Raw genomic sequence first — 25,477 nt, forward strand, 5'->3', positions numbered from 1 at the left:
CACCTGGTATTCTAGACTTTTATTTCCGTCATTTGTAACTTTCTCTTCCCTCTTCTCTCTCTCTCTCTCTCTCTCTCTCTCTCTCTCTCTCTCTCTTTCACTCTCTTTATTTATCTATTTATCTCACCTACATTTTCTATTCATTCGAATTTCTCTATTTTAAACTTTCTTCGTTGCCCTTTTTTGTCTTTCTCGCGCAAATATCTACATATATTTATCATATATAATTAGAAATATATACATGTATATATATATATTTATATTTATTTATTTATTATATGTCGTAACTATTTTGCAATATTGATATTATTAAAAATATGTAGAAAAAGAAATATATATTATATATAAACGACAAAGTTCAAGATAAAAAATAGGATGAAAATTTGAGTTTACTGAATGTTAATGAAGAAAATAAAATAAAATAAAATAAATAAATGAATCATATATATATATATATACACACGCACACACATATATTTATTATATGTTGTGACTACTTTGTAATATTGAAATTATTACTATTAGAGAAGGAAATTCGATTATGTTGAAAGTTGATAATTAAAAAAAAGATGAAAAAAAAGGAGAAGAAAAAAAAACGAGATAAAAAACCTGATAGATAATCAACTCGTTTTATTCCTCGAGATGGAAGATTTAGGCGAAAAATTGAAACATCATCGTCACGTCGAAATAAATACGAGATAAAGCACGTTACTGTAAGGAGTGAATTTTTTTTTTTTTTACATGGGAACATTAAAAAAAAATAATTGAAAAGGAAAAAAACGAAGAGATAATTTTTTCTGTTTTTTTTTTTTTTTTTTTTTTTTTAAGAGCAATGAACGGAAGCGATGAGCAATGTCGAAGAGTGGCCATTGTACATCGATCATTCTCTTCGTTTTTTTTTTTCTTTTTTTTTGTCAACGTTTATATACATATATATCACAAATTTTGCAATAATATTAAATTCCATGGGGAGGGTGAGATAGGGGAAATTGTTAATGATAAAAAAATATATTCATTGGACGAGAAAAAAGTTCAATGAAATTTCCAATCTCGTATGCCATAATTATTATTAAGATTATTAATTTTTAATTAATATTTATATTATTGGATTAAGAAAATATCTTCTATCTTTCTCTCTCTCTCTCTTTCTTGTAATTATTGTTATTGTTAGTGTTATTAATGACAACGTGCAACAACAAATTCCAGCGTTATGGTATATCACGATACATATCTCTGTATCCGTCTTATGGGATTTATTTCAACATCGAAATATCATTAATACATTTTTTTACATAATCGAAACACCCATTTTATGATTTATTTCACCTCTTCCATATACATCCAAATTACAAAATCTGTGATTTTAAGAGATCTTTAATAAAAAAAAAAAAAAAAAAAGGAATTAAAAAATAAAAAATCAGATAAGCCATTAATAATGAAAAAAAGAAAAAGTGTACAAAAGGAGAAGTATTCATATGAATTTTATTGGATAGTTATTTAAAAAAAAAAAAAAAAAAAAAAAAAAAAAAAAAAAAAAAACAGTCTAAAATCACTTTTATGACACCCTATATTAAATTTTCAACGTGACCTACATCGAATTGTTCGTTAATAGTCATTATCATTCAATCCACGAACATTAACTACCTTTCCCCTTTTTGAAACGACACACTTGAATTCGAAATTAATTTTTCCCGGCGTAAAATATAAAAATGGCGTCGGTGATGTCCTTGCACGTACCCAAACTTCAAAGATTAAAATCAGAGGTTTTAATATCGTATGCGATCGTCTTCTTCTCCTATTGGATATTCGTAAAGTCTTTTACATGGGTCAGGGACATATTCACAAAGGCGTTCCCCATTTAAATTTATCTTTCATGGCCATCATGAATAGTCTCTTATGAAGTGACCTTAATAGATGTATATATATATATATACATTTATAAAATGTATATAATGTATATGTATATATACATATATATATACATATAAATATAGATAGATAGATAGATATTTAGGCTGTTGAACCTTCTTAGATTTTGTTGAAGAAATTATAAGATTTCAAGATGAATGATCGATGAAATAAGATCGACATGATGGCTAATTTAATCTTTTCTTTTTTCTTTTTTTTTTTTTTTTTTTTCTTCTTTTTTCGATATGTACACGTTCAATTAACATATACATAACATTTTTATTGATATATTAAAATATACAATAAAAGTGAAAATTTATTCTCTTTAGGATATTATTAGAAAGCGTATTCTTTTTAATATTTCCAATGTTAGAAAAAAAAATGTAATAAAAAAAAAAAAAAAAATCTAAAAAATTTCTAATAAAATCTTGAAAATTTATTAACAGTCATCGATAACTCCTATGATAATTTAAATGTTTTAAAGTGACAGACTTTTACAAATGGCACCATGAATTAAATGGAGAAAGTTCTAAATGCTTCACGTTTCCGTCATCTTTTCTCTTTCCCATTCTTCTTCCTTCATTGCTTCTTCTTCCTAATACACAATAACGAATCCACCGTACCTTCTTCGCAAAGAGAAAAGAAAGAAAGTCGTTAAATTATACGAGTTAAAATCTTTCTTTTAGCATTGTTTTATTTTTTTTTTTTTTTTTTTTTTTTTTAACAGGTCTTTTTCGTTTTTTATATGAAAACGTACCTCAGATAATAATTAATCTTATGATTGAATTCGTTTCTTCGACTTTTCGTAAGAAGGGTGATTAAAAAAAAAAAAAAGACAAAATAATAGCGGGAAATTTGAATCGAGTAATATCAAATTTGCGTCATTTCTCTTATGTTTTTCGGATTTGTATTATTAAACGAACACGTTTAAATCAATAACACGTCACTCAGATAAACGATTAATCTCTTTCGTCTTTTAGTTTTTCGTAAAACAATTAAAAAAAAAAAAAAGAAGAAGAAAAGGAATGGCGCGAAATTCGAATCGCATGATTACGTCATCTCGTATATTATATATAAACACGTTCTATATGGACAATTTTATGATAAATTAAAAAATCCAACGTGCTTATTATAAATGCATGAATTATTTTCGAAGACGGTAAAACGTTTCACATATATTATTTTTTTTATTTAGAAAATTAAAAAGAAGGAAGAAAAGAGAGAGAGAGAGAGAGAGAGGGAGAGAGAGAGAAAGAGAGAAAGAATTATATGATAACCGATAATAGTTAGAGAAAGCATAAAAATTTGAACGTGACAAACGTGTCGTAATTCTTAAACAAATTACGAGCCACGTTCGTGTTTCCGTTTGATTTCTCAATCGATATCGTTTGAGATCCTAAATAAAATTGCTACGTTGTATCGTCTTTAGAATATTTAAATGCTCGTTGTCTTCTAATGGTACGCAAATGTACTAACAAATATTCGTGACCTATTTTTAATTCTTTACAAAAAGAATCTAGTAGTTTTATGTTTTCGTTTTTTGTCTTTCATTTTTTTTCTTTTTTCTTTTTAAAGTTTGATTTCGTTAGAAAATTAATCCTGATTTTGTTCTCCTTCTTTTTTTCTTTTTTGTATATTTTTTTTAAGGATATAAAGTTTTTTATACTTTGTACTATAAGTATAGTATAGTTATATTATTATAAGTTAATTATTAAAGTCATATAGATATTAGTATAATATTATATTAGAGAAAGAGGAAATATAATACAATCTGTACTTCATAATATTAATAATTATGATTAGTATATATTGTAATATCTGTATATATAATATCTAATATATATTTATATACCAATATGACTCTTTACTAATTTATAAGGATATATATATATAGTGCCCTGGTTTACGCTTTCTCCGGTCATAAATGTTTAAGAAAAATAATAATATACAAAATTACTTTTCTATTTATGTTCATTGACCGGTTCTTATGTCTGCGTCCATATATTATGTCTACTTACATATATATTTACATATTTACATATACATTGAGTTAATTAATTTCCGTGAAAGTTGTAATAACTTTCTAGGAAGATCAAATCTCGTTCAGCATTGGCTAGGTCAAGGTTTAACAACTATTCATATATCATTCTTATTTAACTTGCTATTTTGAACATTTGATAGAAATTTTCATCCTCATTCATTATATATATATGTATATATATATACATATATGTATATACTTCGTCTGCTCTTTTTTTGTTATTTTTTCCTTTTCTTTTTATATTTTTGTTCATTTTTTTATGATTATGCAACGAAAAGAGAACAAAAATGTATAAACAATGAATACAATAGACATTCGTATGCCATTTTGTGTCACAGATCCGACCATTTTTTTTTTTTTTTTTTTTTTTATAGTATTAAAACTTATTCAACAACGAGATTTAATTCTATAATGTTATTTTTATAGAAATAAAAAATTAAAAATAAAAAATAAATAAATAAAAAAGATAACATTATTTTTGAATGCAATCTAACGTGTAAAATAAAAATAATCATTTGATCGTGGGTACCAATTTTAATCGTTTTTTATACAACGAGATTAGTCAAAGTTAAAATATTCTTACTCGTCCTTAAAGAATATCTTTTGTTTCCTCTTCTCTCCACCCTCCTCTCTCTTTCTATCTCATTCTCGTTTTATACCTAAATAAAATATATTTACGTGTCTAAACTGATTTATATCTGATGGCTAATGTCGTAACTAACCTCTAACGAAATACTCGAGTTTAAAGATTTCATTTGTCGGCTTAAATAATAAAAATAAATCGTCGAAATTTAATATTTCGTTAATATAAATCATCGTAAATAAATTAAATAAATAATATATATAATAAATACTCGTTGATCTTTTGATCCATCGAAAGATTAACAATCGAAAAAAAACATTTCTATTGTTTTAAATGAATTAAGCAAATACGTATTTGTTTCACAGTACTACGTAGTACTGTAGTACGTCTCGCATGATCTTAAATTTATCGATAATTTGATGAAACTGCAAAAAACAAAACAAAAAAAGAAGAAATAAAAAGTGTTATTTAAATATTTATAATTAATTTCCATATAATATGTATATATTATACCATCTTATAGATTTCTATTTATAGATTTCTATTTATTGGCTATATTATTTAATTGTAATACTTTTCAACATGGCTATCATTTTATCATTCAAAATTATTTTTATTTTTACAGATTAAAATTCTAAAATTCATCAGTTATTTATATTTAATATACACAACGTATAAGAATCTGTGTATGCAGGAGAATAAAATAAATCAAAAAGAAAAAAGAAAATCTTCTCTGATATTCTTCGAGAACATTGTGATTAAAGAATAAATATAATATGTACATTTCTAACCTATAAATAGATCGCCACACGTTAGAACTGAATTTTTCTCGATGTTCGTTTATATATTTATATATAAACAATCGAGTTGTCCTTAAGAAATTATTTCGAGATAATATTCCCTTGGGAATAATTTCTTTCTATATTGATATTTGGAAAAATAAATTAAAAACGAGAATCAATGGATATGTAAGATCGATTAATCGAACGATATTGAAAGTTGTCCAAAGTCGGCGTCGTCGTTTACCGATGTTAGCCGAGTTTAACCGAATCGTTGACTTAATCGTCGAACAGACAGCTGTTCGAGTTTATCTTTCGTAAATTATATGTGTTATTTACTTTAAAAAATAACATTTGAAAAGTTAATTCATATATATTACGTGAGTTTTCTCATCAATAGTGCATTCTAAACGAACATTTGTGTGTTGTCTTCATCGACGAATTAGAAACGTTAAAAAGTGAATATAAAAAGAAGGTTATGTTCCTGACATCGGAGGTTCGTCGATATTTCTTTCTAACAAAATTGTTTAATGAGTTAAACAATATCTTTGATGTGACTCATTTCTCACCTGTTATTTACAGGATACATTATTATTGTTATAAAGATTTTATATACGACAAGGCGAAATTTTAACTATTAACATGTCAGGTTGGAATGGAAATAATAAAGCGTCTATTCCATCACGATGGCTTCATTGTCCAAGAAAAGCTATAAAATTGATACAAAATAAATTCTTAGCATTTAAGACGCCATTATCGTCGGCATATAACAGTCAAGTACCAGAAGAATGTCGATTTACAATAGAAATGCTTTTCGCTTCTTTGAGGAGTCAAAAAGTGAAACTTGGTTTATGGATTGATTTAACCAATACAACAAGATTCTACGACAAAAAGGATTTGGAAGCACAAGGTTGTAAATATTTAAAATTACAATGTAGAGGTCATGGAGAAACTCCATCGGACGAGCAAACGCGTTTTTTCGTTCAAGTTTGCAAAAAGTTCATAACGCATAATCCATTAGAAGTTATTGGTGTTCATTGTACTCATGGCTTCAACAGAACAGGTTTCTTAATAATCAGTTATTTAGTGGAAATAGACGGTACCAGTGTTGATGCTGCTTTAGCAGAATTTGCTGCAGTTAGACCACCTGGTATTTACAAAATTGATTATATCAAAGAATTATATAAAAGATATGACGATGAGGATGATACTCCTGATCCACCACCAAGACCAGCATGGTATCTTGAATATGATGACTCTAATGTAGAAGAAGATACAAATGAAGGATCTAGTACAGAAAATCATACCTATGAACAGGAACCCAAAAGGAGAAGGAAAGAATATTTTAAAATAAATCCAGTATTTATGGCTGGTGTATCTGGAGTAACACCTATTGTAGAACAAAAGAAATTAATTGGCATACAAAGACGTGTTCAAGAAATCTGTTCTTGGACATCAACAGGATTCCCAGGCTCTCAACCCGTTTCAATGGATTTAAAAAATATTAGATTATTACATGAAAAACCATACAGGGTATCATGGAAAGCCGATGGAACCAGGTTAGCAAATAATGTATTATCAATATAAATGAGAAACTTAAGATTTCAAAACGTAATAATTATTTTCTTTCCTTAGATATATGATGCTGATACAAGCTGATCGAGAAATATACTTCATAGATAGAGATAACAGTATTTTTCAAGCAGAAGGTTTAACTTTCCCTCATCCAAAAGATCTATCCAAATGTCTTGGAGATACTCTATTGGATGGTGTAAGATTTATTATATAATTCATTATATAATTCATATTGTATTCCTTATAGTTGTATACTGTTTAAATGTTAATTTTAATTGTATTATTTTTCTTCTTTTTTTTTTCCTTTAGGAAATGGTAATTGATAAAGTATACGGTAAAGAGTATGCTAGATATTTAGCATATGATATAGTTATGTATGATGGAAAAGATGTTACTAAATTACCTTTTCATCCTGATCGATATGAAATTATTGAACGAAAAGTAATACAAAGTAGGCATAGAGCCTTGAAGGAAGGAAGAATACGTAAAGAACAAGAGCCGTTTTCAATCCGTTTGAAACACTTTTGGGATGTCACGCAAGCTGCTAATTTACTTAGTGAAAAATTTGCCAAAAATCTAAGCCACGAGCCCGATGGATTAATATTTCAACCTTCTAAAGAATCATATTGTCCAGGATTATCTCCTGAAGTTTTAAAATGGAAACCTATTTCATTGAATTCGGTAGATTTCAGATTAAAAATTGTTACAGAAACAGGAGTAGGAATTCTTCCCCGTAAAATTGGTCAACTGTTCGTAGGTGGTTCAGATCTACCATATGATCAAATGAAAGTTACTAAACAAATTAAAGATTTGAATAATGCTATTATTGAATGTAAAGTAGAAAATGGTCAATGGGTATTTATGCGTGTAAGAAAAGATAAATCATTTCCTAATTCAATAAATACTGCGAATGCCGTCCTTGAAAGTATTAAAAGACCAATTACGACAGAATATCTTTTAGAATATATTAATAAACATAGATTTTTAGAAGATGATTCAGATCTTATGCCACCACCTAATAAAAGATCTAAATGACAATAATGATTTGTATATGTACTAATCAATATTGTTAACAATTCTACAAGTATGCATCGTGTCCCCTTTAAAATAAGTAATATGTAACTTAGCATGAGATACAAAAGTCAACATTATAAAATCATTTATAATTATTTTAGTTCATAGATTATCATTGTATACTCGCAATCGTTCTTCGCTAAATAAAGAAATTTTCTATAAAAAAAAATGTATATATATATATATATGTGTGTATATATTTTATTTGCTTTTTTTATCTCTTCCTACCTACGTATTTTTTTATTAATTAATAAATATATAATTTATTTGAACAAAAATATTTTAATACAATTATATATGATTTTAATAAGTTTAAATCTTTATCATTTTATCAACTTTGTTCACTTTCAGATGCTGTGTTCATATGGTGTACTAAAAATCTTGCATCTAAAGCTCGGAAGTCTCTTCGCATTAACTTAGAATATGATTATGCTATAATGATAAGGTGGTCTCCCGATGGAAAAGCATTTATTGTACATAAGTCTGTACAAAATATTATAGAGGTTTATAAAGTTATTAAGAAAATGGATGGTTTTATAGCATCAGCAACAAAAGTTCTTGAATTTCCACAGGTATAATTATACTTATTATTACATTTAACATTAAATAATTTATATATACAATTGTACATGTTTTTTTTTTTTATTTTTTTTTTTTTAGAAACATATTGGAAATCCTGTCGGTTTGGATATTGCATGTACAGGACGTTATATGATTAGTTGTAGCGAAGACAATGATTTAATTATATGGGATTTAAAAGGTCAACCACTTGCAACTATAGAACTAAAATTGGGATCCACTCACAGAGCACGTATATCACCATGTGGACGTTTTGTAACAACGTCAGGTTTGTTGATACTTTTAATTCTTATAAGTCTTACATAGAATGTGGATTCGTCCTTTTCTTTTTCTTTTTCTTTTTCTTTTTTTTTTTTTTTTTTTTTTTTTTAATTCCAATTATATTACAGGTTTTACACCTGACGTGAACGTATGGGAAGTAGTATTTAATAAAACAGGAGATTTTAAACAGGTTTCTAAGGCCTTCGATCTTACTGGACATTCCTCTGGTGTTTATGACTTTAATTATAATGCTGATACAAGTCGTATGGCCACATTATCCAAGGATGGAACTTATCGTTTCTACGACACCAAAAGTAATTCATTTAATTACTTGATTACGATCAAATATCATTCATATTATATATAATATTAATTTTTTAATATTTCAGTTGAATTTGAAAAGGGAGAAGATCCTCATGTACTTATGACTGGTTTATGGGATGTTACAACGCCAGCTAATATTGCAGTTTCACCTAATGGGGAAGTATTAGTAATAACCCATGGTTCATCTCTTAGCTTTTATAACAACATTACTGGTTCATTGGATAATACTATTAAAGATATTTTTTCTAGTAAGTACATACTAATAAATCTTATTAAATATTATTCTTTATTGAATTTTTAATATATTTCTATTCTTACACCATAGATCCTATAACCTGTGTTGCTTTTGATGCATTGGGAGAATACGTTTTGGTCTCTGGTGATAAACATATAAAAATATTCTCTAATGTAACTGGTTATCGTGCGGCCATAGCATCTGCAAAATCCAAATTAAAGCAAAGACAGACATCGGCTACAAAAGAGCGCCTGGAAAAAATTATAATCGACTCTAAGAGATTTCTTCAAGAAATGGGCGAAGAATGTTCCGAATGACATTAGAGAGATTCTTTGAAAATATTTCTGTTCCTATAACTGAAATGTTTTATATCTGTCTTCTATAATTATATTCTAATGCATTTCATAAGATTGTTTTTATGCAAAAGAATTGTTTATACCATAATTTTTCAATGTATTGCAATAAAATATATTATACAAATTTATTCTAGCAAAAAGTAACATTTTTCTATATCCTTAAATTTATTAAAACAATCTTTTAATATTGTAAAAACAGATTATTTTCTATTACTTGATAAAAGTTTAATTTCCTTTATATATATATATATCTAAGATCTAGGAAAGATCAAAGATAAAGAAAGAAATTACTCAAAACCATTCATAATGGTTTATACAAAAAATAAAAACAGATGTAATACTTTTGATAATTTTACAATTACACGAACAATCTTTAATGTACACAGGTTGTTACAATAAATTAAAATATTAAACAATAATATATTCATTTTAAACATTACAAAAGATCATTAAGCATTAGAAACTTAAAATAATTTCAATATAAATAGTATAAGATCCTATTTGTGGATTTCGTTTCATTTACTTAAACATCATTCAATTAATATTACTTCATGAATGCAGATTTTAGAGTCATCGTTATTTTAACACATTAGTAAGTTAAATGAACACAATTAAAAGTACTACCGAGGATTACGTTTTTATTGTTCGAAATTTGGAACAGTCCTGTTTAATAATCCATTATGACTGAAGCTGATGATATTGAACGATAGGGAGCTATTCGTAAGCGGAGTCTCACACATCTTTCCTTTTAATTAAGAACCTTAAAACTTCCTAAGCAAAAAGATATTGCAGATTAGTATTGCAAAATGTATAATTTTAAAGTAGAATCAACATCAGCCCGTGGGTCACCAAATGCAGCAACCTCCACGTGGTGTGACTTGGGTCGATAATACTTGCTAAATATTATAATCTAATTGTAAATCATCCAACGCAAGTATTACCGGGCGAATGGCTGCATATTTCCATGTATTTTCAAATTTCAATGTACTTTCAATTTAATTCTAATTAAACATTAAATTATTAATACTTTACATTGTCAATAATACTTCTACAGCCATAGACAGATTAAGGTATAGTTAAATTCAAAGATAATTTCTTATATAATAATTATCATATATATATATATATCAATTATATTTATTATTCTTTATATTTTTATCATAAAACAAAGGCATATTAGACGTATCTAAAATCGTTTCATTGCAAAACATTTATAGTTCATAATTTTGTTCATACCTGCAGCATTGAAGTAACAAATGTTTCTCGAGCTTAAGGTGATGAACAGATTAAAAAAAAAAAGCTTGTAATCACAGCACTTGTAAATATGAAATTAAGATCATAAAACGAGATTTTTGCTGATTCTAAATTGTTAATTAATAAATATATACGTATACAATATTTCGTAAAAAAAAAAAAAAAGAAAAAAGAAATTTACAGACAAATATGCGCAAGGTTGTAAATATGAAAAACTTTTTTCTTAGTATTTCTTAATACAAGAAGCCTACGAGATGCGACCAATGCAAGAGTAGCTTGATGTTCACTTCTTAAAATTTGATAATTAGCTCTTAAACTAACACGCCTAAGATTATTCGGAGGAACTGGTCGACCACCCGCAAATGCAAATCTAAAATATAATATTAAATTAAGTTATTAAATTGTAAAAATTAAGTTTCTTTTTTTTTTTACCTTATCTCTTTTCTAGGTCCTTTTAATGTAGAATCTGGAAATGCTGATTGTCTGTCCCATAATATTTTACTATTTACTGGTCTAACTTTAGCATACTTTATTTTACTTTTCAATATAATTGGAAGAGTTGGAGATTTTCTATATTCGCTTGTATCGTTATTACATTTAACTGGTAAATATGGCAATAACGAATCTCCATAATGTTCTATTATACTGGAAAGATCCAAACGATGAGCGTCTGATTTTAATAATGCACAAACTGCCAACTATAATGAAAATATAATATATATATATATATAATTTTATATATCAATTATATATACCAGTATTATCAATTCATACTTACAGCCATACGTTGCCAAATAACAGAACCCGAAGGTGCGGATTTTAAAATGTTATCTATAAAAAGTGGTGACTCTTTATCAGATTGAAAAAAAAGTAATGGTTGTACGCTTGCTAATAATTCCATGGCTGTCATTCTTTTCTTATTTACATCCGTATTCTCTTTCTCTTCTTTAAGAAGTATTTCCTCCAATGTAGGAATATATCTATAATTAATATTTTCTTTATCATTTACGATATCTTTATTTTATTTTAATAATTAATATATATATATATATATTAATATTTACTTATCAGCAACAGATGGCCAACGAAGCATCAATTTCAGGGCACATTCCTTAAAAAGAGCTTCTAAATTAAGATTTATAAAACTCTGTCCAAGTAGTAATTCTAATAACAGTTCAGTTAATTTATCAACCTGAAATATTTAATTGATTGTAAAAATTAATAAAACATATATGCATGTTCATTTTAATGTATATTATAAGTTTGTATAAATTATAAAAATTAATACCGATGTTAAATAATATGGATAAACAGCTTCGCTATTGCTTGCAATAGCAATTATAAGTTGACAAGTACGTGTTGAAACACGTGTATATTGTGCATTATTAGATATTACCATGGATCTAGCTATAGACATTAATCTATCTATAACACCTTCTCCGCCTAAATATGGATTGGTAGCACAATCATTGACCAATACCTATGGTATCATTAAAGTTAAACTTTGTATTATATTTGTGAACATAAAGAATAATATCATATACCTGAAAAGTCTTCTGGGAACCATTAAATAAAGTCTTTAATGCACGTTTTGCATAATTGTAACGAGCTTCGGTTAATTTCACATCACAAACTTCCATTTCTATATAAAAAGAAAAAAAGAAAAAAAAAAAAGAAAGAAAAAAGAAAAAGAAATATTAATAATAATATACATAAAAGAAAATGAAATAATATAATGTATAAATTTCAAGAACACTTGCATTGCACGTGCATTAATAAAATATTACCTTGAATGAAAGGTACATTATCTTGGGACAAATTAACAGCTTCATTGACCTTGTCTATCAAATTAATAATGCGTTCATTAGGAACAAATACTTTAGCCTCCGAGTGATATTCCGGCATTGTATCCGGTGCCCCTAAAATTGGATCTACATCGCACAAATTTGTAAGTACTGCATTTACATCATTGGATGTTAAACACTTTCGTCTACTGTGCTTCAGTCTTGTAATACATTTCTAAAATGAAAATAAATTATGAGTAATAAGTTATCAAAAATATAATAATAGATCCGATGATATTGTATTTTTATAATATTCAAATATAAATCATAAATATATTTATATCCATACATGTAAAATTTCTCTTAATCTATATGAAGCATCCTCTGCTAATCTACGTAGTACAGAATCTGACAAGGGATGCATTCCCAATTCTTCACCAATGGCAGAAATCCATTCTGTACTTAAAACAGCATATCTTCTAGTATTATTATCATTCGTCATACTGTTAACACTCGTTTCTCCATTGTTACCGACAAAAGTATTATTATAACCTGAAATATTTTGCGCTGACAATATTTCCTTCATGATTTCTCGCCAATCTTATAATCCCTTCTGGCACCTTCTCAACGTGCACAATCGAAATTCATCGTTTGAATTGAATTTTCGAAGACAATTGTTTGAACAAAAAAAAAAAGAAAAAAAAAGAAAGAGAGAGGAAAAAAATGAAAAAGAAAAGAAAGAAAAAAAGAAAGAAAAAAAAGTTATTATCAATGTTATTTCGAGATCAACGTTAAATTTAATCAAAGGTATTCATAAAAAAATTATCGAGTAAGAAAATAATAATAACAACGAACGAATTTGCATATTAAATATCATACCGATAAGAAAATTTTTTCGAAGAGATATATAGTTTATTTTTTTTACCGATAGATGTCGGTACGATCGAGTCGAAGATTTCCTTACTACTATCTTCGTCGCTCTCGTACGATCAATTCGTTCTCCGTCTTTATTTAATGACATGTAACACTTCATGGAATTTCAACCGCCAATGAGAAGCGACAACGAAATTTACGCACAGAAATATCACTGACGTGTCCCCAAAAAGAACTACTTAGACGATTCATGATCATTCTCGATTCTTATAAAATTACGAGAACGTCAGTAAATCAGTGAATTGTATCAAAGAGAGAGTGACTTGTAAAAAACTGTTCAACGAAATTATGGCGGCGACATTCAATACATTTGTAAATTCCTTCAATAGCAGATTGTAAGTATTATTAATGGGGGGGACATAATGGTCATCTTAAAAAGCACGTTCGTTTCTTTTCACCTTTACGCCCTTATAATAACTTTATTACAAAATAGTTAATTGTTTCCTTTATTGTATATTTCGATGATGTAAGAAGTATTTTTTTTTTACTTTCCTTCTGTCTTTCTCTTTCTCACTCTTTTTTTTTTTATTTATTTATTTTCTTTTTCCTTTATTTTTGTTTTCAAAGCTAATTTTAACGTTTTTACGTTCTACGCATTTGAAATTATTTACTGTAACGTAATGTCTATAGCATTCTTATCTTAATTTTCTTACATTATCTATATTCTACTTTCACTATCGCTAGTACGTTAAAAATAATCATCTTGTTGACTTTAAATCTTAATGTGTAATGTTCCTTTTTTATATATATATATATATATATATATATAGAAAAATAAACATTCTTATTGCTTTTGATCGCATTTCATATTATTTAATGATGAAATTTTTTTATATGTTATCATCATTTGTTTACAGGGATGAACCAGTTAGAAAGCATTTAAAAAATGTTTATGGTTGTTTATCCTTGTCAACGGTATCAGCTGCCGTAGGAGCTTATGTACATATGTACACACAGCTCTTACAGGCTAACTTACTTACCACCTTTGGTACACTTGGAATATTTTTTGCTTTGATGTCTACGCCAGACAATGGAAAAAATCAAAAATTACGTCTTGGCTATCTCTTAGGATTTGCATTTTTATCTGGATTAGGACTTGGTCCATTGCTTGAGATTGTGATCAATATTGATCCTTCCATTGTAGTAACAGCATTAGTAGGTCAGTAAATAATAATCATGAAAATATATAGATAATTATGTCCTTTAGAAAAATATGTCTAAGTAAATCTGTTTATGTTATATTATATTTTGACAGGCACAACTGTTCTCTTTGTGTCGTTCAGTATTTCTGCACTTTTGGCTGAACGAGGTCGTTGGTTATATCTTGGTGGTATCATATTCAGCATGCTAAATATCATGTTATTTTTCTCCTTCATAAATCTCTTCTTACACTCCCAGTATATTTACCAAGCCCATCTCTATGCTGGATTTTTCTTAATGTGTGGTTTCATCATTTATGACACACAATTGATCATTGCAAAACATCATATGGGTAACAAAGATTTCATCGTGCATTCATTGGATCTTTTCATGGACTTCATTGGCGTATTCCGCCATTTGCTCGTGATTCTTACGCAAAAGGTAAGAAAACTATAAATTATTAACGTAATTAGGTAAAAAAAAAAAAACACCAGATAGTTTCCAATTATTCCAATCGATTCTGTTCATAGGAAATTTCGAGGGAACAGCGTAAACGTAAGGATTAAAATGACGTTTACGAGAACTGCAAAAATATCACAGCATCCAAGTAAATCCATAATCCTAGAGGTCTTCATCTAATCCATACATAGAGATACCATAGATTTTATACTGTTGGATAAATTACTAATTTTTTTCCAGAGATAAAAGAATCAAGAGATATATATATATATATATACATGTATATACATATATATATATACATACACATATAAAAATATATCTTTCTTTATTTTTATTCAAATATATTATCTTTTTTATTCAACGTTTATAATAATCACTTTGATTAAAATTTAAGAGGACCACCTTTATCAAAATAAATATGTAAGGATCATAATCAAAAATTCTTTAACACGTGTATGTGGGTTCTGTGTCCTACTAATGCTCTAACTGCAGCACCATTTATATAACTTTCTTTTTCCACACTGTAGAAAGTTAGAATTCTAAAGATAGAACGTATATACTCTTTCTCTCTTGATCTTCATATATTATGATAATTTCAGGATAGGAGAAGAAAATATTCATTAGTATAAGATCTATGATAAATGAACACGTACGTACACGACACACACACACACACACACACACACACACACACACACACACACACACACACACACACATATCCAACACACGTATATCTCTATATAGTTCATAAAAAAAAAAATAAAAAAAAATAAAAAATAAAAAAATAAATAAATAAAAAAAAACAATAATACAAAGTTATATTTACTACGAAGAGCAAGTTAAATGATTAGTGCTCGTTTACTACTTTAAAGTACTTATAAAACGTTATATCCGCCGGTATGGTACAATGTAATTATTTGGGTCGTCAATATTGTCACTTCCTTCTATGAATTACGATTTCTGTGTTAGATTTATACAAGATATGTACATGCATATAAATTTATTGTATATTTTTAACTTTCAATAAACAAATTTTCCGAGTTTTTATTTCTTGGCTTCATTATTGAAAGTTTATTTCTACGATATGAAACATTCACACACACACACACACATATATAGATATCTAAATTAATAATAAGGTAGACAAAATATTTCTTACACATTTCTTTGTAATTTATTTTTTTATATTTACTAGACTAATGTCTTATTTATTAAAAGTTAACTTTACATGGAAGGTTATTATTTGCATGAATGTAAAACGTACATAGCCTCATCCTCTTGTTTTGTGAATATAAAAACTGTGTGAGAAAAACTGAATGGTAATGATGGAGTATAATAACACATGATTTTTTTTCATTAAGAAATATAACATACACAACTCGAGATGAGTATGTAGAAAATATGTATATGCATAGACATTTGTCATATGATATTTCGAATTTTTATGCGAATACGGGATATATTTAATAAGGACGTTGACGGTCTCTGTCTCTGTCTCCGCGTCTGAAATAAAATAAAGATATATTTTCTTGTATTAAAAGATATCTTTTGGTTTTACAAGATAATGATATAAAAATTAAGAGAAAACTTCTTACCCTCCTACTCCTCTCATTGGTCCACCTCTTCCACCTCCTCTACCTCTGTCACCACCGCGAAAACCACCACCTCTTCCTCCTCTATCTCCTCCACGTCCACCGCCTCTATCACTTCTGAAACCACCACGACCACCACGATCACCACCTCCGCGACCACCGCCTCCTCTTCCACCACCGCCACCGCCGCCACCACCGCCACCACCTCCTCCGCTACCTGCTCCTTCTGGTTTAGAACTTTTACAAAGATTACAATGATCCCGCCAAGCAAAATTTGTATTACCACAATCTGGATTTGGGCATCTATCGAAGGAAAAAAAGAGATAATGACGAATTATGGAAATATAATTTGCGTACAGTATAATTTTTTAATTATATAAAAATTATCATACTTAATAAATTTACCTCCAATCACCACCTCGTCCTCCTCCATCACGACGATCATCACCACCGCCACGATGATGATCATCTCTATCACCACCTCCTCCACGTCCACCAAATCCACCACCTCCTCTTCCTCTACCACCACTTCCACGGCCTCCACCACTGCGATTACCTTGCCAACTACTTTTATGTTGTGCTATTTGTACTTTAATCTTACAACCTTTGAAATCTTTCCCATCGAACCATCTTATTGCTGAGAGTGCAGCATTCTGATCGTCATAGGTTACCGTTGCCTCTCCCTTAGATTTTCCAGTGTTTTTATCTTTATACATCCACACTTTTGGTTTTCCAGTGCGTTTATCATGCTAGAAAAAAAAAATAAAAAAAAAAAAAAAAAAAATAAAAAAAAAAAAAAAAAAATAAAAAATAAAACCAAAAAGGATTTTTATAAAATTGAAATGATCATGTATATTATACAAATTCAATTTTATTCTTATATCGTTTGATGTAATTCACCTTGATGAGTCCAATCGCTCCAAAATGTTCACAAATCTCTTCTTCTGAAATAGATGGATCCATACCAGATACGAATATGGTATCTTCTTGTACAACCATTCCATCGCCACAACTGTTACGGTCACCGTAGCCTCCTGGAACGTAAAAAGAGTTAAGATTTGCACAGACAAATATTCTTAAGTGTAAAAGGTAATATTTTCGACTCTACTGGCCCTAAGTCTACTCAATTCTAATCTAATAATGTATGAAAAGTGTTGTATCTATCCAAAAAAGATAGAAGTTCGTTCTTGCTGTTTCTTTCCTTTTTCTTTTTTCCTTTTTTTTTTTTTTTTTTTTTTTTTAACAAACCACAAGACAGGAATTGTTAAATTCAATTAGTTATTGTTATAAATGAAGTCACTTCTATCAATAACAATTATTTCTTTGTTCAATCTGATTGATTCAACTGTTACATGCTACGTTTTAATACCCACAAATAATTTTCTAATAATAGAAATTTCCTTAAATCACTTTTCAGCATGCATTTCCTTATATCTCAAATAATGGACACTATATATTTTTTAATGCGCGTAAATATGGGATTTTGAAATTGTTCCTTAAATTTTCCTATGTTATATTGGTTACGTCTGTGTATCTCTATAAATTACTACATAAAGAATAGTTGTATAAATATTTGTCTCTTTTCTCTCTATCAATAATATCAAGCAGCATTGCCATCCGTTTAATTAAACCTGTAAAGTATCACTACATATTATTTGATAATATTTGATTTAATTTTGATTTCAAAATCTTAGATAATATTTTTAACTTAATGTGCTGTTGTGACAAGTTAGACGCAATCCCTTTTACACATAGAGGTATAATATATCTCTATATATATATATATATATATATAGATATATATAAAAAGGATGAAAATCTCTTTTTAATAGCTTCTAAAGAGTTATTGTATATGTTACTTGTAATGATAATAATAATAATAATAATAATAATAATAATAATAATAATAATAATAACAATAATAATAATAATAATAAGAATAATAATAATAAGAAAAAAAAAGAAGAAAAAAAGAAAAAAAAATACACATATACATCTTAAGTATAAACAATTTTTTTTTTGTAATAAAATTATCACAGAAATATTACCCCTAACGGAGTTATGCTTCTGTGAACACTTCATGCACCTTACAAAATATTTTTTACTCTGCTTACAATAAAGCGCAAGTTCCTGTATTGCGATTTTTCATTCTTTTATATCCAACTTTGTTTTGTCGAGTGACAAAATTATTTTTCTTTAACCTCTTCAGCACATAAGTTTGTAGATATGAGAATACTTTCTCGTTTCCACAGATCCATCCTTCATACCAAATAATTATACTAATACTCTCTGACCCTAATACCCTTATCAGTTGTATATAATAGTATGTAAGTAACACAAGGTTGCAGCTTAACATACAAAAGGGCTGCAGTATTATTTTTCACCCTTCAACAACCTGTTCTGCAACATCCTTTTGGCGAAAAAAAACTGATTGATGTTATCATTATTGAAATAAATTTCACCAGTTGCCATTTTGTATCTACTTTAATTAAATTCAAAAATTTATATATGCAAGTATGCTTTTTAATAAAATATTTGACAAATTATTTGTTTATACTTCCTGTATTAAGGTTTCTTTAGAAATAAATAATTTTATGAAATAAAAAATCTACTTTACATTATTTCTTATTAAGAAATTTTCAAAGGAATTACAATATATGAAATAATTATAAAACTTAGCATACAATAAGAATAAATTTATAATTTTATATTTAATGCTAATAAATTTCATCATTATATAAATGTTTTATTTTTTTTTTTTTTTTTTTTTTATCAAAATGATGATTTAATTGCGTTATTACAATTTATCTGAAATATTTATTATCTTCATTTATTTATTAATTTAAGCAACAAAAAGCAATTGGTGATTAATAATATAACATTGTGTTACTATAGAAGTGTCACAATTTTTTTTTCTTTCTTTTTTTTTCTCTATTTCTCATAATTACCAAATATTTAAGTATCTTGTATATAATCTTTCTATATATATACATATATATAAAGATAATATCACAGAGATATATCATCCTAACAATGTTGCAGAGCAGCCCTTTCATATAAGTAACCGAGTATTTAGATTGTAAATATTAGAGTGAAAGCGTGAATAGCACCAGACTAGTACAGACAGTCTGGTGCATTTACCTTTGTTATAACCACCACGGCCACCGCCACTGCTAAAACACAGAAGCAGATATACCAATGAGTCGACTCATGGACAGACTGATTGATCAATCGATGCATGGCGAATCAAATGCTGCTCGCCATCTTTCTTCTTGATGTACCTACTGTCTAAATGTCTGTAGTCACCATATTATTTAAAGCTAATACTGTATGTAATGTCACGTTCGTCAGTCATGTCATACATAGAGAAATCTTTATCATAATGTTAGTAAAAATAGATTAAAATGTTTTTGTAATGTATGTAATGGCTCCGCTAAATAATACTTGAATGATCTACTTCCCAGATATATATATATATATATATATATATATATATATATATATATTTTGTTTAATTTAAACTAGATATTTTTTCATTTTCATTATTAAATGAAAATATTCAGAAATAGAAATATGGAAATAAAATATATAGAAACTTTGCAATGCCCGTAGAAAGTGAACAATAAAAGTTGTTACTTTTTTTTTTTTTTTTTTAAATAAACAATAAATACTTCGAAAAAAAAAATGGTCATTTGTACATTACTTAAACATTTATAATAATGTATAAAGTCAAAGCATATTTCATTAAAATAATGTCAAAAACCCCTGTTTTTGTCTTAAATTTATTATCCATGATTTATTAAACCGCCAGCCAGCAGACTTAGATAGATACAGTCTTCTTATAACAGACTCTAAACAACCCATAACTGTCAGTTTAGACTACCTTAAGTAGCTGCAAGTTCCTAACAGTGGCCACAGTGGCAGTATCTACCGCTTGACATCATAAATTAATAACTTCTACATATATGTATATGCATAAAATATACATATACCAAACATCTACATACATATGTATGTACGCATCATATTTATGTCTCTTTATCAATAATGCAGAACCACTATGTAATACATACATAGCATTCATTTTACGTCATTTGTCATATACAACCTGTTTTTACCTTTATTACCAGTTAATACCTGTGTTAAACCTGTAGGCATACTTCAAACATATTAACGCCCAATGGGCATGAGACCATTTGCAAAGACACAAGAAGAGTTTTCAATACTTTTCATAACTTTCATAAGAATGTGATTCCATACCTTAATAAACAGATTTACCTCTTGATCGATTAATATTGTATGTATAGCCTTAGATATGCTGTTGGCATTATAGTTCTTTTCGCTTTTTTTTTTTTTCTTTTTTTTTTGTGTAGTATAGAAAAATGTGAAATATACTTACTTGTATCCTCCACCAGAGCGGTCACCATATCCTCCACGATCGCCATATCTACCTCCACCACCACCACCTTGACCTATTAACAATGTTAAATATTATTTTAATTATAAAAACAAAATTAAAGAACAATATTTCCCCCCCCTTTTTTTTTCATATCAATTACAATATATTACCTCCGCCATATCCTCCACCAGAGTTGCTGCGACTGTATCCACCGCTGCTACTATTGTTGCTACTTCCTCCATGACCATAACTTCCTCCCCCGTAACTGCCACTACCGCTATTTCCAGAATTACTCCCACCACTGTAGCTATTTTGTCCATAACCACCTTGACCTGGTGATTGATTATAATCTTGACTACTTCCGGTATAAACACTCCCATAGCTTCCATAACTGCCTCCAGTGTTTGGAGGTGGTTGACTATATTGATTATAATTACCACCACCCGTAGAAGGTGGTGGATAAGATGTATCCTGTCCTGTTGTCGGAGGGGGTTGACTGTATTGATTGTACCCCTGTTGTTGGTAACTTGAATACTCTATAAATGAAAATAATTTATCATTATCAACATATATACAATTCCAATGATGAATATATTTTAATAGTTCTCAACTTAAATACTTTGGACAAATAATTAAATAAATATAATACCTACTTTGACTTTAATCATGGATCCATAATTTTGAATACTTAAGTATATAATTGATAATATATTTTTAGTATGATACATTAAAACACACTTATGGTTATAGTAATAGAATGCGAATACAAATATAGAAATGCAGGACCTTTCGATTATTGCGTATTGATAGATAAAAAAGGAATGAAGAAAATGATCAAACAAATGGACGATTTACATTCATACACAATGCTACTTTATATATATATATATATATATATATATATATATATATATACATATATATATATATATTATATATCGATCGGTACATATAGCGCTTATAATTTTCAACGATGTGATTCTAAAAATGTATATAACGTAATTATATCTCGAAAAAGAAGAAACGAAATAAAAATTATTTTAGATAAATAATTTATTGTTTATAACGTTGTATGTAAAAATGTAAATGAAAGGTTAATAATAACGATGCAATTAGATGCGTTTATAATACTAAAGTTTTTTCGATTGAGCGTCATCGAGCTTTATTAAAATGTGGAACATTCGTTCCCGTAATTGTTATCTTTTTAGTAAAATCGATATAGTTACGTGAACATTTAATAATATTATTATTGTTAATTAAACTCTTTTACTTACGGTTGTCCGTCATATTGCTTCTTTATGATCAAAGAACTATTCCGTGAAAAAGAAGCAAGTAATGGCGGGAAATTAACCGCCTAGAATACTCAAAGTAACCCAAGGTGTTGTCGCCAAGACTGAGATCGAGCTTCGCTTCACTATCGGAAGTTGGCTGATGTTTACCGGAAGTACCCATAACGCATATAACCAACCTAATCATATACGATACTGTAAAAGTATTAATAGTATATAAATTGAAATTAAAAAAGTCAATATAATATTTATAAGGAAAAATTTTTATTATTGATAAAATGTATTTAGGAAATATTTAATTTCATCAAAATGTTCGACTTAATATTTTTGACCTATCGTTTAACACATTGTTGAATTATGCTGAATTCTTATTGGTTGAAAAATTTGTAGAAACGGTTTCCCCCTTTTAAACTATTCTTATTAAATTATAAATAGATCAGATCAAATGGAAATAAGATGGTCGCTGATTTTTATTTCTTTTTCTTATTCATTGTTATTGAAATATAAAAATAGTTTTATTTTCGTGGTATCTTAAATTACTTTAAATAACTAATGGATAACGCAAGGTATTATAAATATTATTAAGTTAATGTTAAAATAATGAAATTATTAAATTTATATAAATTTTATCATTGCTTCATAAATACTGTACATGTTCCAAAATTTTTAATTTTTTTGCAATACGCTTTCTTCAGATTTATTTATTTATTTATTTATTTCTTTTTTTGTTTTTTTAAATAGTTGATTCGATGCAAAGGAATTATTAATTGACGAAATAATCTATTAAAGAATTGATTTTTATACTATTATATCGGAGAGATAATTTGTACAAATTTGAATGAAACATCAATAATATTGTTCAAAAATAATTTAAACTTATTTTATAATTAACATTTTAAATTGTTATATAGAAACTTATCTTATTACAACACAATCAAACTGTACAAAACAAATTCAATGTTATGTATTAATAAATTTGATCATCAAATCCCTAGGATCACAAAATTGTGATTATATACAAATAGGAAACACATTTATATGTGTATGTGTGTGTATGTATACATATATATATATATATATATATGTATGTGTATTTGAAAATAGAGATAACTTATTTGTATCAACTATGATGTTCGATTAAAAATTAGGTAAAAATTGAATTTGACAGATTAGAGATCACGAATTGGAATGCTGAGAAGGAGTGAGTCCACCGGTATGCTCGGGGCTATGCTTTTGTTTTTTTCGCTTTTTTTCCTTTTTCCTTTTCTTCCTTGCTTCTTTTTCTTCGTCGTGCCTTTTCTGCTTTTTATGTTTCTTTTCATGCGTATCCGAACTACTAATATCCGTCGTAGCCGTTTCTTGACCCGTTGGTATTTCACCAGGTTTATGTTTATGCTTTTTATGTTTGTTCTTATGTTTCCTTTGAGGAGCTTGATTTACGTATCTATATTGTTCCGGTAACTATTAATAAAAAAAGAAAAAAAAAAAAAAAAAAAAAGAAAAAAAAAGGAAAGAAAGAAAGAAAGAAGATAATTAATGATACGCTTTCATTGTTATTAAAATAATAATGAATAATGAATAATGAAATCTTACTGGCCCTGGATGTAATCTAAAGCCAGCTAATTGCACACTAGTCAATGGTAATAATTCTTTACCACCAATTGGAGGTTTCTCTATCACAGACCTCAATGAACTGTGAAATATATTGATAAATCAATTGACATTATGAATAGAGAAAGAGAAAAGAACAAACAAAACAATGTGATAAAGAATATACGATATAAATATTATTAATAATATTATACCTGTTGTCTTGATGACCGGGTGTATCAATATTACCAGGTAAATTTGGAAGGAAAGACGATAATTGTTCCTTAAGCTTTTTACCGCTAAATTTACTGTAGGAATGTTCTAAACCATAATATGCCATCAAATTTGTTGCTCCAGTAAGTTCGCTCTCCCCTAAAATAAATCAATGATATATCAATGATTGTATAAAAGGTCAAAAAAAAAAAAAAAAAAAAAAAAAAAAAAAAAAAAAAAAAAAAAAATTGAACAAAAACAAAAAATTAAATGACAATATATTATTGCAATAACGATAGATTAATAAATATGTTATGTGATTAATTAAAAGAAATCATATTACCGGGTGGTTCTTTCATTAAATAAAAAGGACCACTGTGAACGATCGAGGGATTTTTTCCGAGGGAAATCGTCGTTTTGAGGGTCCCTGTCGAGTCTTGACGAGAAACAACAGGGGAACGTGCACCCCTCGGTGATGATTTTGGCGAGTACTGCTCCACTTTACTACGAAACTGATCGCCCATCATCCTCCAGCTTTACTTCATCGCACCTTCACGACGATTAGCAAACTCTAACGAAGAGCACAGACGATCGTTATAGTTCGATGTGCTCGGCGGCTCTCTTTCGCTCTCTCTCTCTCTCTCTCTTTCTCTCTTTCTCTCTCTCTTTCTCTTTCTCTCTTTATATAGTGACAGATAACACTCGTATTATAAGCATTCAAGGTCTGCTTTTAGGTCAGCACTTGGCGCGAGTCAAAGACACATATCGACTTCATTTTTTCGAAGATTACCTAAAAAATCTTTAATTTCTTCGGTTGTACGTTTATTATTATCAATATGTTCGATTATTTAGAAAATAATAACATTGTTGTTACTTTATCATGTAATAACAATATAATATATAAAAAGATAAGCAATACGAAGAACTTCAGCAGTACTAGACGGCTACCGCTATGCTACTTTCGCCTCAATTCTATATATCACAACAAGGGGCTTTAACTAGCGTACATCGAACTCGACAGAAGTGCCATCTACATGGGAATTATAGAGAACTATTATTTCAAAATGTCTTAAGCTTTGCAACTATATATTAATTATTATGAT

The 25,477-nt window shown here is 28.0% G+C and overlaps 6 protein-coding genes across 10 annotated transcripts in view; 3 read left to right on the plus strand and 3 right to left on the minus strand.

Moving 5' to 3' along the window:
* The window catches only part of LOC118442876 (transducin beta-like protein 2), a 45,512-nt gene extending 35,677 nt beyond the window's left edge, over positions 1 to 9,835 (plus strand). Inside the window, exons 4-8 of the mRNA XM_085663806.1 lie at positions 8,312 to 8,532; positions 8,621 to 8,807; positions 8,929 to 9,114; positions 9,190 to 9,372; positions 9,450 to 9,835. Of these exons, the coding sequence (XP_085519932.1) occupies positions 8,312 to 8,532; positions 8,621 to 8,807; positions 8,929 to 9,114; positions 9,190 to 9,372; positions 9,450 to 9,676 (1,004 nt within the window). The 3' untranslated portion in view covers positions 9,677 to 9,835. The remainder of the gene's footprint in view (positions 1 to 8,311; positions 8,533 to 8,620; positions 8,808 to 8,928; positions 9,115 to 9,189; positions 9,373 to 9,449) is intronic.
* Positions 5,184 to 8,108, plus strand: LOC146872266 (mRNA-capping enzyme-like). Of its 2 annotated transcripts, XM_085663807.1 has the most exons (4): positions 5,185 to 5,807; positions 5,894 to 6,870; positions 6,947 to 7,082; positions 7,196 to 8,108. In XM_085663807.1, the coding sequence occupies exons 2-4, from the start codon at positions 5,954 to 5,956 to the stop codon at positions 7,919 to 7,921; spliced, it is 1,779 nt and encodes a 592-aa protein (XP_085519933.1). In that variant the 5' UTR covers positions 5,185 to 5,807; positions 5,894 to 5,953; the 3' UTR covers positions 7,922 to 8,108. The 2 variants fall into 2 exon arrangements, with proteins under 2 accessions (XP_085519934.1, XP_085519933.1); XM_085663808.1 differs by having other exon boundaries at positions 5,184 to 6,870.
* A 350-nt stretch (positions 9,836 to 10,185) lies between the features above and the next one.
* LOC118442881 (uncharacterized) lies at positions 10,186 to 13,786 on the minus strand. Of its 2 annotated transcripts, XM_035869128.2 has the most exons (9): positions 13,633 to 13,786; positions 13,103 to 13,305; positions 12,757 to 12,988; positions 12,514 to 12,611; positions 12,258 to 12,449; positions 12,034 to 12,161; positions 11,748 to 11,949; positions 11,402 to 11,667; positions 10,186 to 11,339 (listed from the first exon to the last, which is right to left on the minus strand). In XM_035869128.2, the coding sequence occupies exons 1-9, from the start codon at positions 13,784 to 13,786 to the stop codon at positions 11,147 to 11,149; spliced, it is 1,668 nt and encodes a 555-aa protein (XP_035725021.1). In that variant the 3' UTR covers positions 10,186 to 11,146. The 2 variants fall into 2 exon arrangements, with proteins under 2 accessions (XP_035725021.1, XP_035725022.1); XM_035869129.2 differs by lacking the exon at positions 13,633 to 13,786 and having other exon boundaries at positions 13,103 to 13,607.
* Positions 13,787 to 13,877: 91 nt separating this feature from the next.
* On the plus strand, positions 13,878 to 16,338 carry BI-1 (Bax Inhibitor-1). The gene is made up of 4 exons (XM_035869137.2): positions 13,878 to 14,021; positions 14,544 to 14,845; positions 14,942 to 15,267; positions 15,357 to 16,338. The coding sequence occupies exons 1-4, from the start codon at positions 13,975 to 13,977 to the stop codon at positions 15,390 to 15,392; spliced, it is 711 nt and encodes a 236-aa protein (XP_035725030.1). The 5' UTR covers positions 13,878 to 13,974; the 3' UTR covers positions 15,393 to 16,338.
* A 151-nt stretch (positions 16,339 to 16,489) lies between these two features.
* On the minus strand, positions 16,490 to 22,725 carry LOC118442882 (uncharacterized). Of its 3 annotated transcripts, none has more exons than XM_035869132.2 (8): positions 22,557 to 22,725; positions 21,453 to 21,818; positions 21,283 to 21,355; positions 20,025 to 20,053; positions 17,784 to 17,917; positions 17,289 to 17,632; positions 16,887 to 17,186; positions 16,490 to 16,794 (listed from the first exon to the last, which is right to left on the minus strand). In XM_035869132.2, the coding sequence occupies exons 1-8, from the start codon at positions 22,567 to 22,569 to the stop codon at positions 16,755 to 16,757; spliced, it is 1,299 nt and encodes a 432-aa protein (XP_035725025.1). In that variant the 5' UTR covers positions 22,570 to 22,725; the 3' UTR covers positions 16,490 to 16,754. The 3 variants fall into 3 exon arrangements, with proteins under 3 accessions (XP_035725025.1, XP_035725023.1, XP_035725026.1); XM_035869130.2 differs by having other exon boundaries at positions 20,025 to 20,056; XM_035869133.2 differs by lacking the exons at positions 20,025 to 20,053; positions 22,557 to 22,725 and having other exon boundaries at positions 21,453 to 21,812.
* An 814-nt stretch (positions 22,726 to 23,539) lies between these two features.
* MED19 (mediator complex subunit 19) lies at positions 23,540 to 25,352 on the minus strand. The gene is made up of 4 exons (XM_035869136.2): positions 24,718 to 25,352; positions 24,377 to 24,533; positions 24,165 to 24,264; positions 23,540 to 24,032 (listed from the first exon to the last, which is right to left on the minus strand). Exons 1-4 carry the CDS (start codon positions 24,899 to 24,901, stop codon positions 23,748 to 23,750), a joined length of 726 nt encoding a protein of 241 aa, XP_035725029.1. The 5' UTR covers positions 24,902 to 25,352; the 3' UTR covers positions 23,540 to 23,747.
* Positions 25,353 to 25,477: the final 125 nt, after the last annotated feature.

The sequence above is a fragment of the Vespa mandarinia genome, chromosome 24 (assembly GCF_050613455.1).
Source record: "Vespa mandarinia isolate Hongniang chromosome 24, ASM5061345v1, whole genome shotgun sequence".
In the NCBI taxonomy this organism is placed as follows: Eukaryota; Metazoa; Arthropoda; class Insecta; order Hymenoptera; family Vespidae; genus Vespa; species Vespa mandarinia.

Coding starts and splice junctions, on each gene's coding strand:
- LOC146872266 (XM_085663808.1), top strand. CDS start 5,954: ATGTCAGGTTGGAATGGAAATAATAAAGCGTCTATTCCATCACGATGG. Junction 6,871..6,946: donor TGGAAAGCCGATGGAACCAG/GTTAGCAAATAA, acceptor TTCTTTCCTTAG/ATATATGATGCTGATACAAG. Junction 7,083..7,195: donor GAGATACTCTATTGGATGGT/GTAAGATTTATT, acceptor TTTTTCCTTTAG/GAAATGGTAATTGATAAAGT.
- LOC118442881 (XM_035869128.2), bottom strand. CDS start 13,786: ATGAAGTGTTACATGTCATTAAATAAAGACGGAGAACGAATTGATCGT. Junction 12,612..12,756: donor TAATGTACCTTTCATTCAAG/GTAATATTTTAT, acceptor CTTTTTATATAG/AAATGGAAGTTTGTGATGTG. Junction 11,340..11,401: donor GGACCTAGAAAAGAGATAAG/GTAAAAAAAAAA, acceptor ATTATATTTTAG/ATTTGCATTTGCGGGTGGTC.
- BI-1 (XM_035869137.2), top strand. CDS start 13,975: ATGGCGGCGACATTCAATACATTTGTAAATTCCTTCAATAGCAGATT. Junction 14,846..14,941: donor TGTAGTAACAGCATTAGTAG/GTCAGTAAATAA, acceptor ATATTTTGACAG/GCACAACTGTTCTCTTTGTG. Junction 15,268..15,356: donor TCGTGATTCTTACGCAAAAG/GTAAGAAAACTA, acceptor TTCTGTTCATAG/GAAATTTCGAGGGAACAGCG.
- LOC118442882 (XM_035869130.2), bottom strand. Junction 21,356..21,452: donor TGGTGGAGGATATGGCGGAG/GTAATATATTGT, acceptor CATTGTTAATAG/GTCAAGGTGGTGGTGGTGGA. Junction 20,057..21,282: donor CGCTCTGGTGGAGGATACAA/GTAAGTATATTT, acceptor TCTGTGTTTTAG/CAGTGGCGGTGGCCGTGGTG.
- MED19 (XM_035869136.2), bottom strand. CDS start 24,901: ATGATGGGCGATCAGTTTCGTAGTAAAGTGGAGCAGTACTCGCCAAAA. Junction 24,534..24,717: donor TTTAATGAAAGAACCACCCG/GTAATATGATTT, acceptor GATTTATTTTAG/GGGAGAGCGAACTTACTGGA. Junction 24,265..24,376: donor CCCGGTCATCAAGACAACAG/GTATAATATTAT, acceptor TATATTTCACAG/TTCATTGAGGTCTGTGATAG.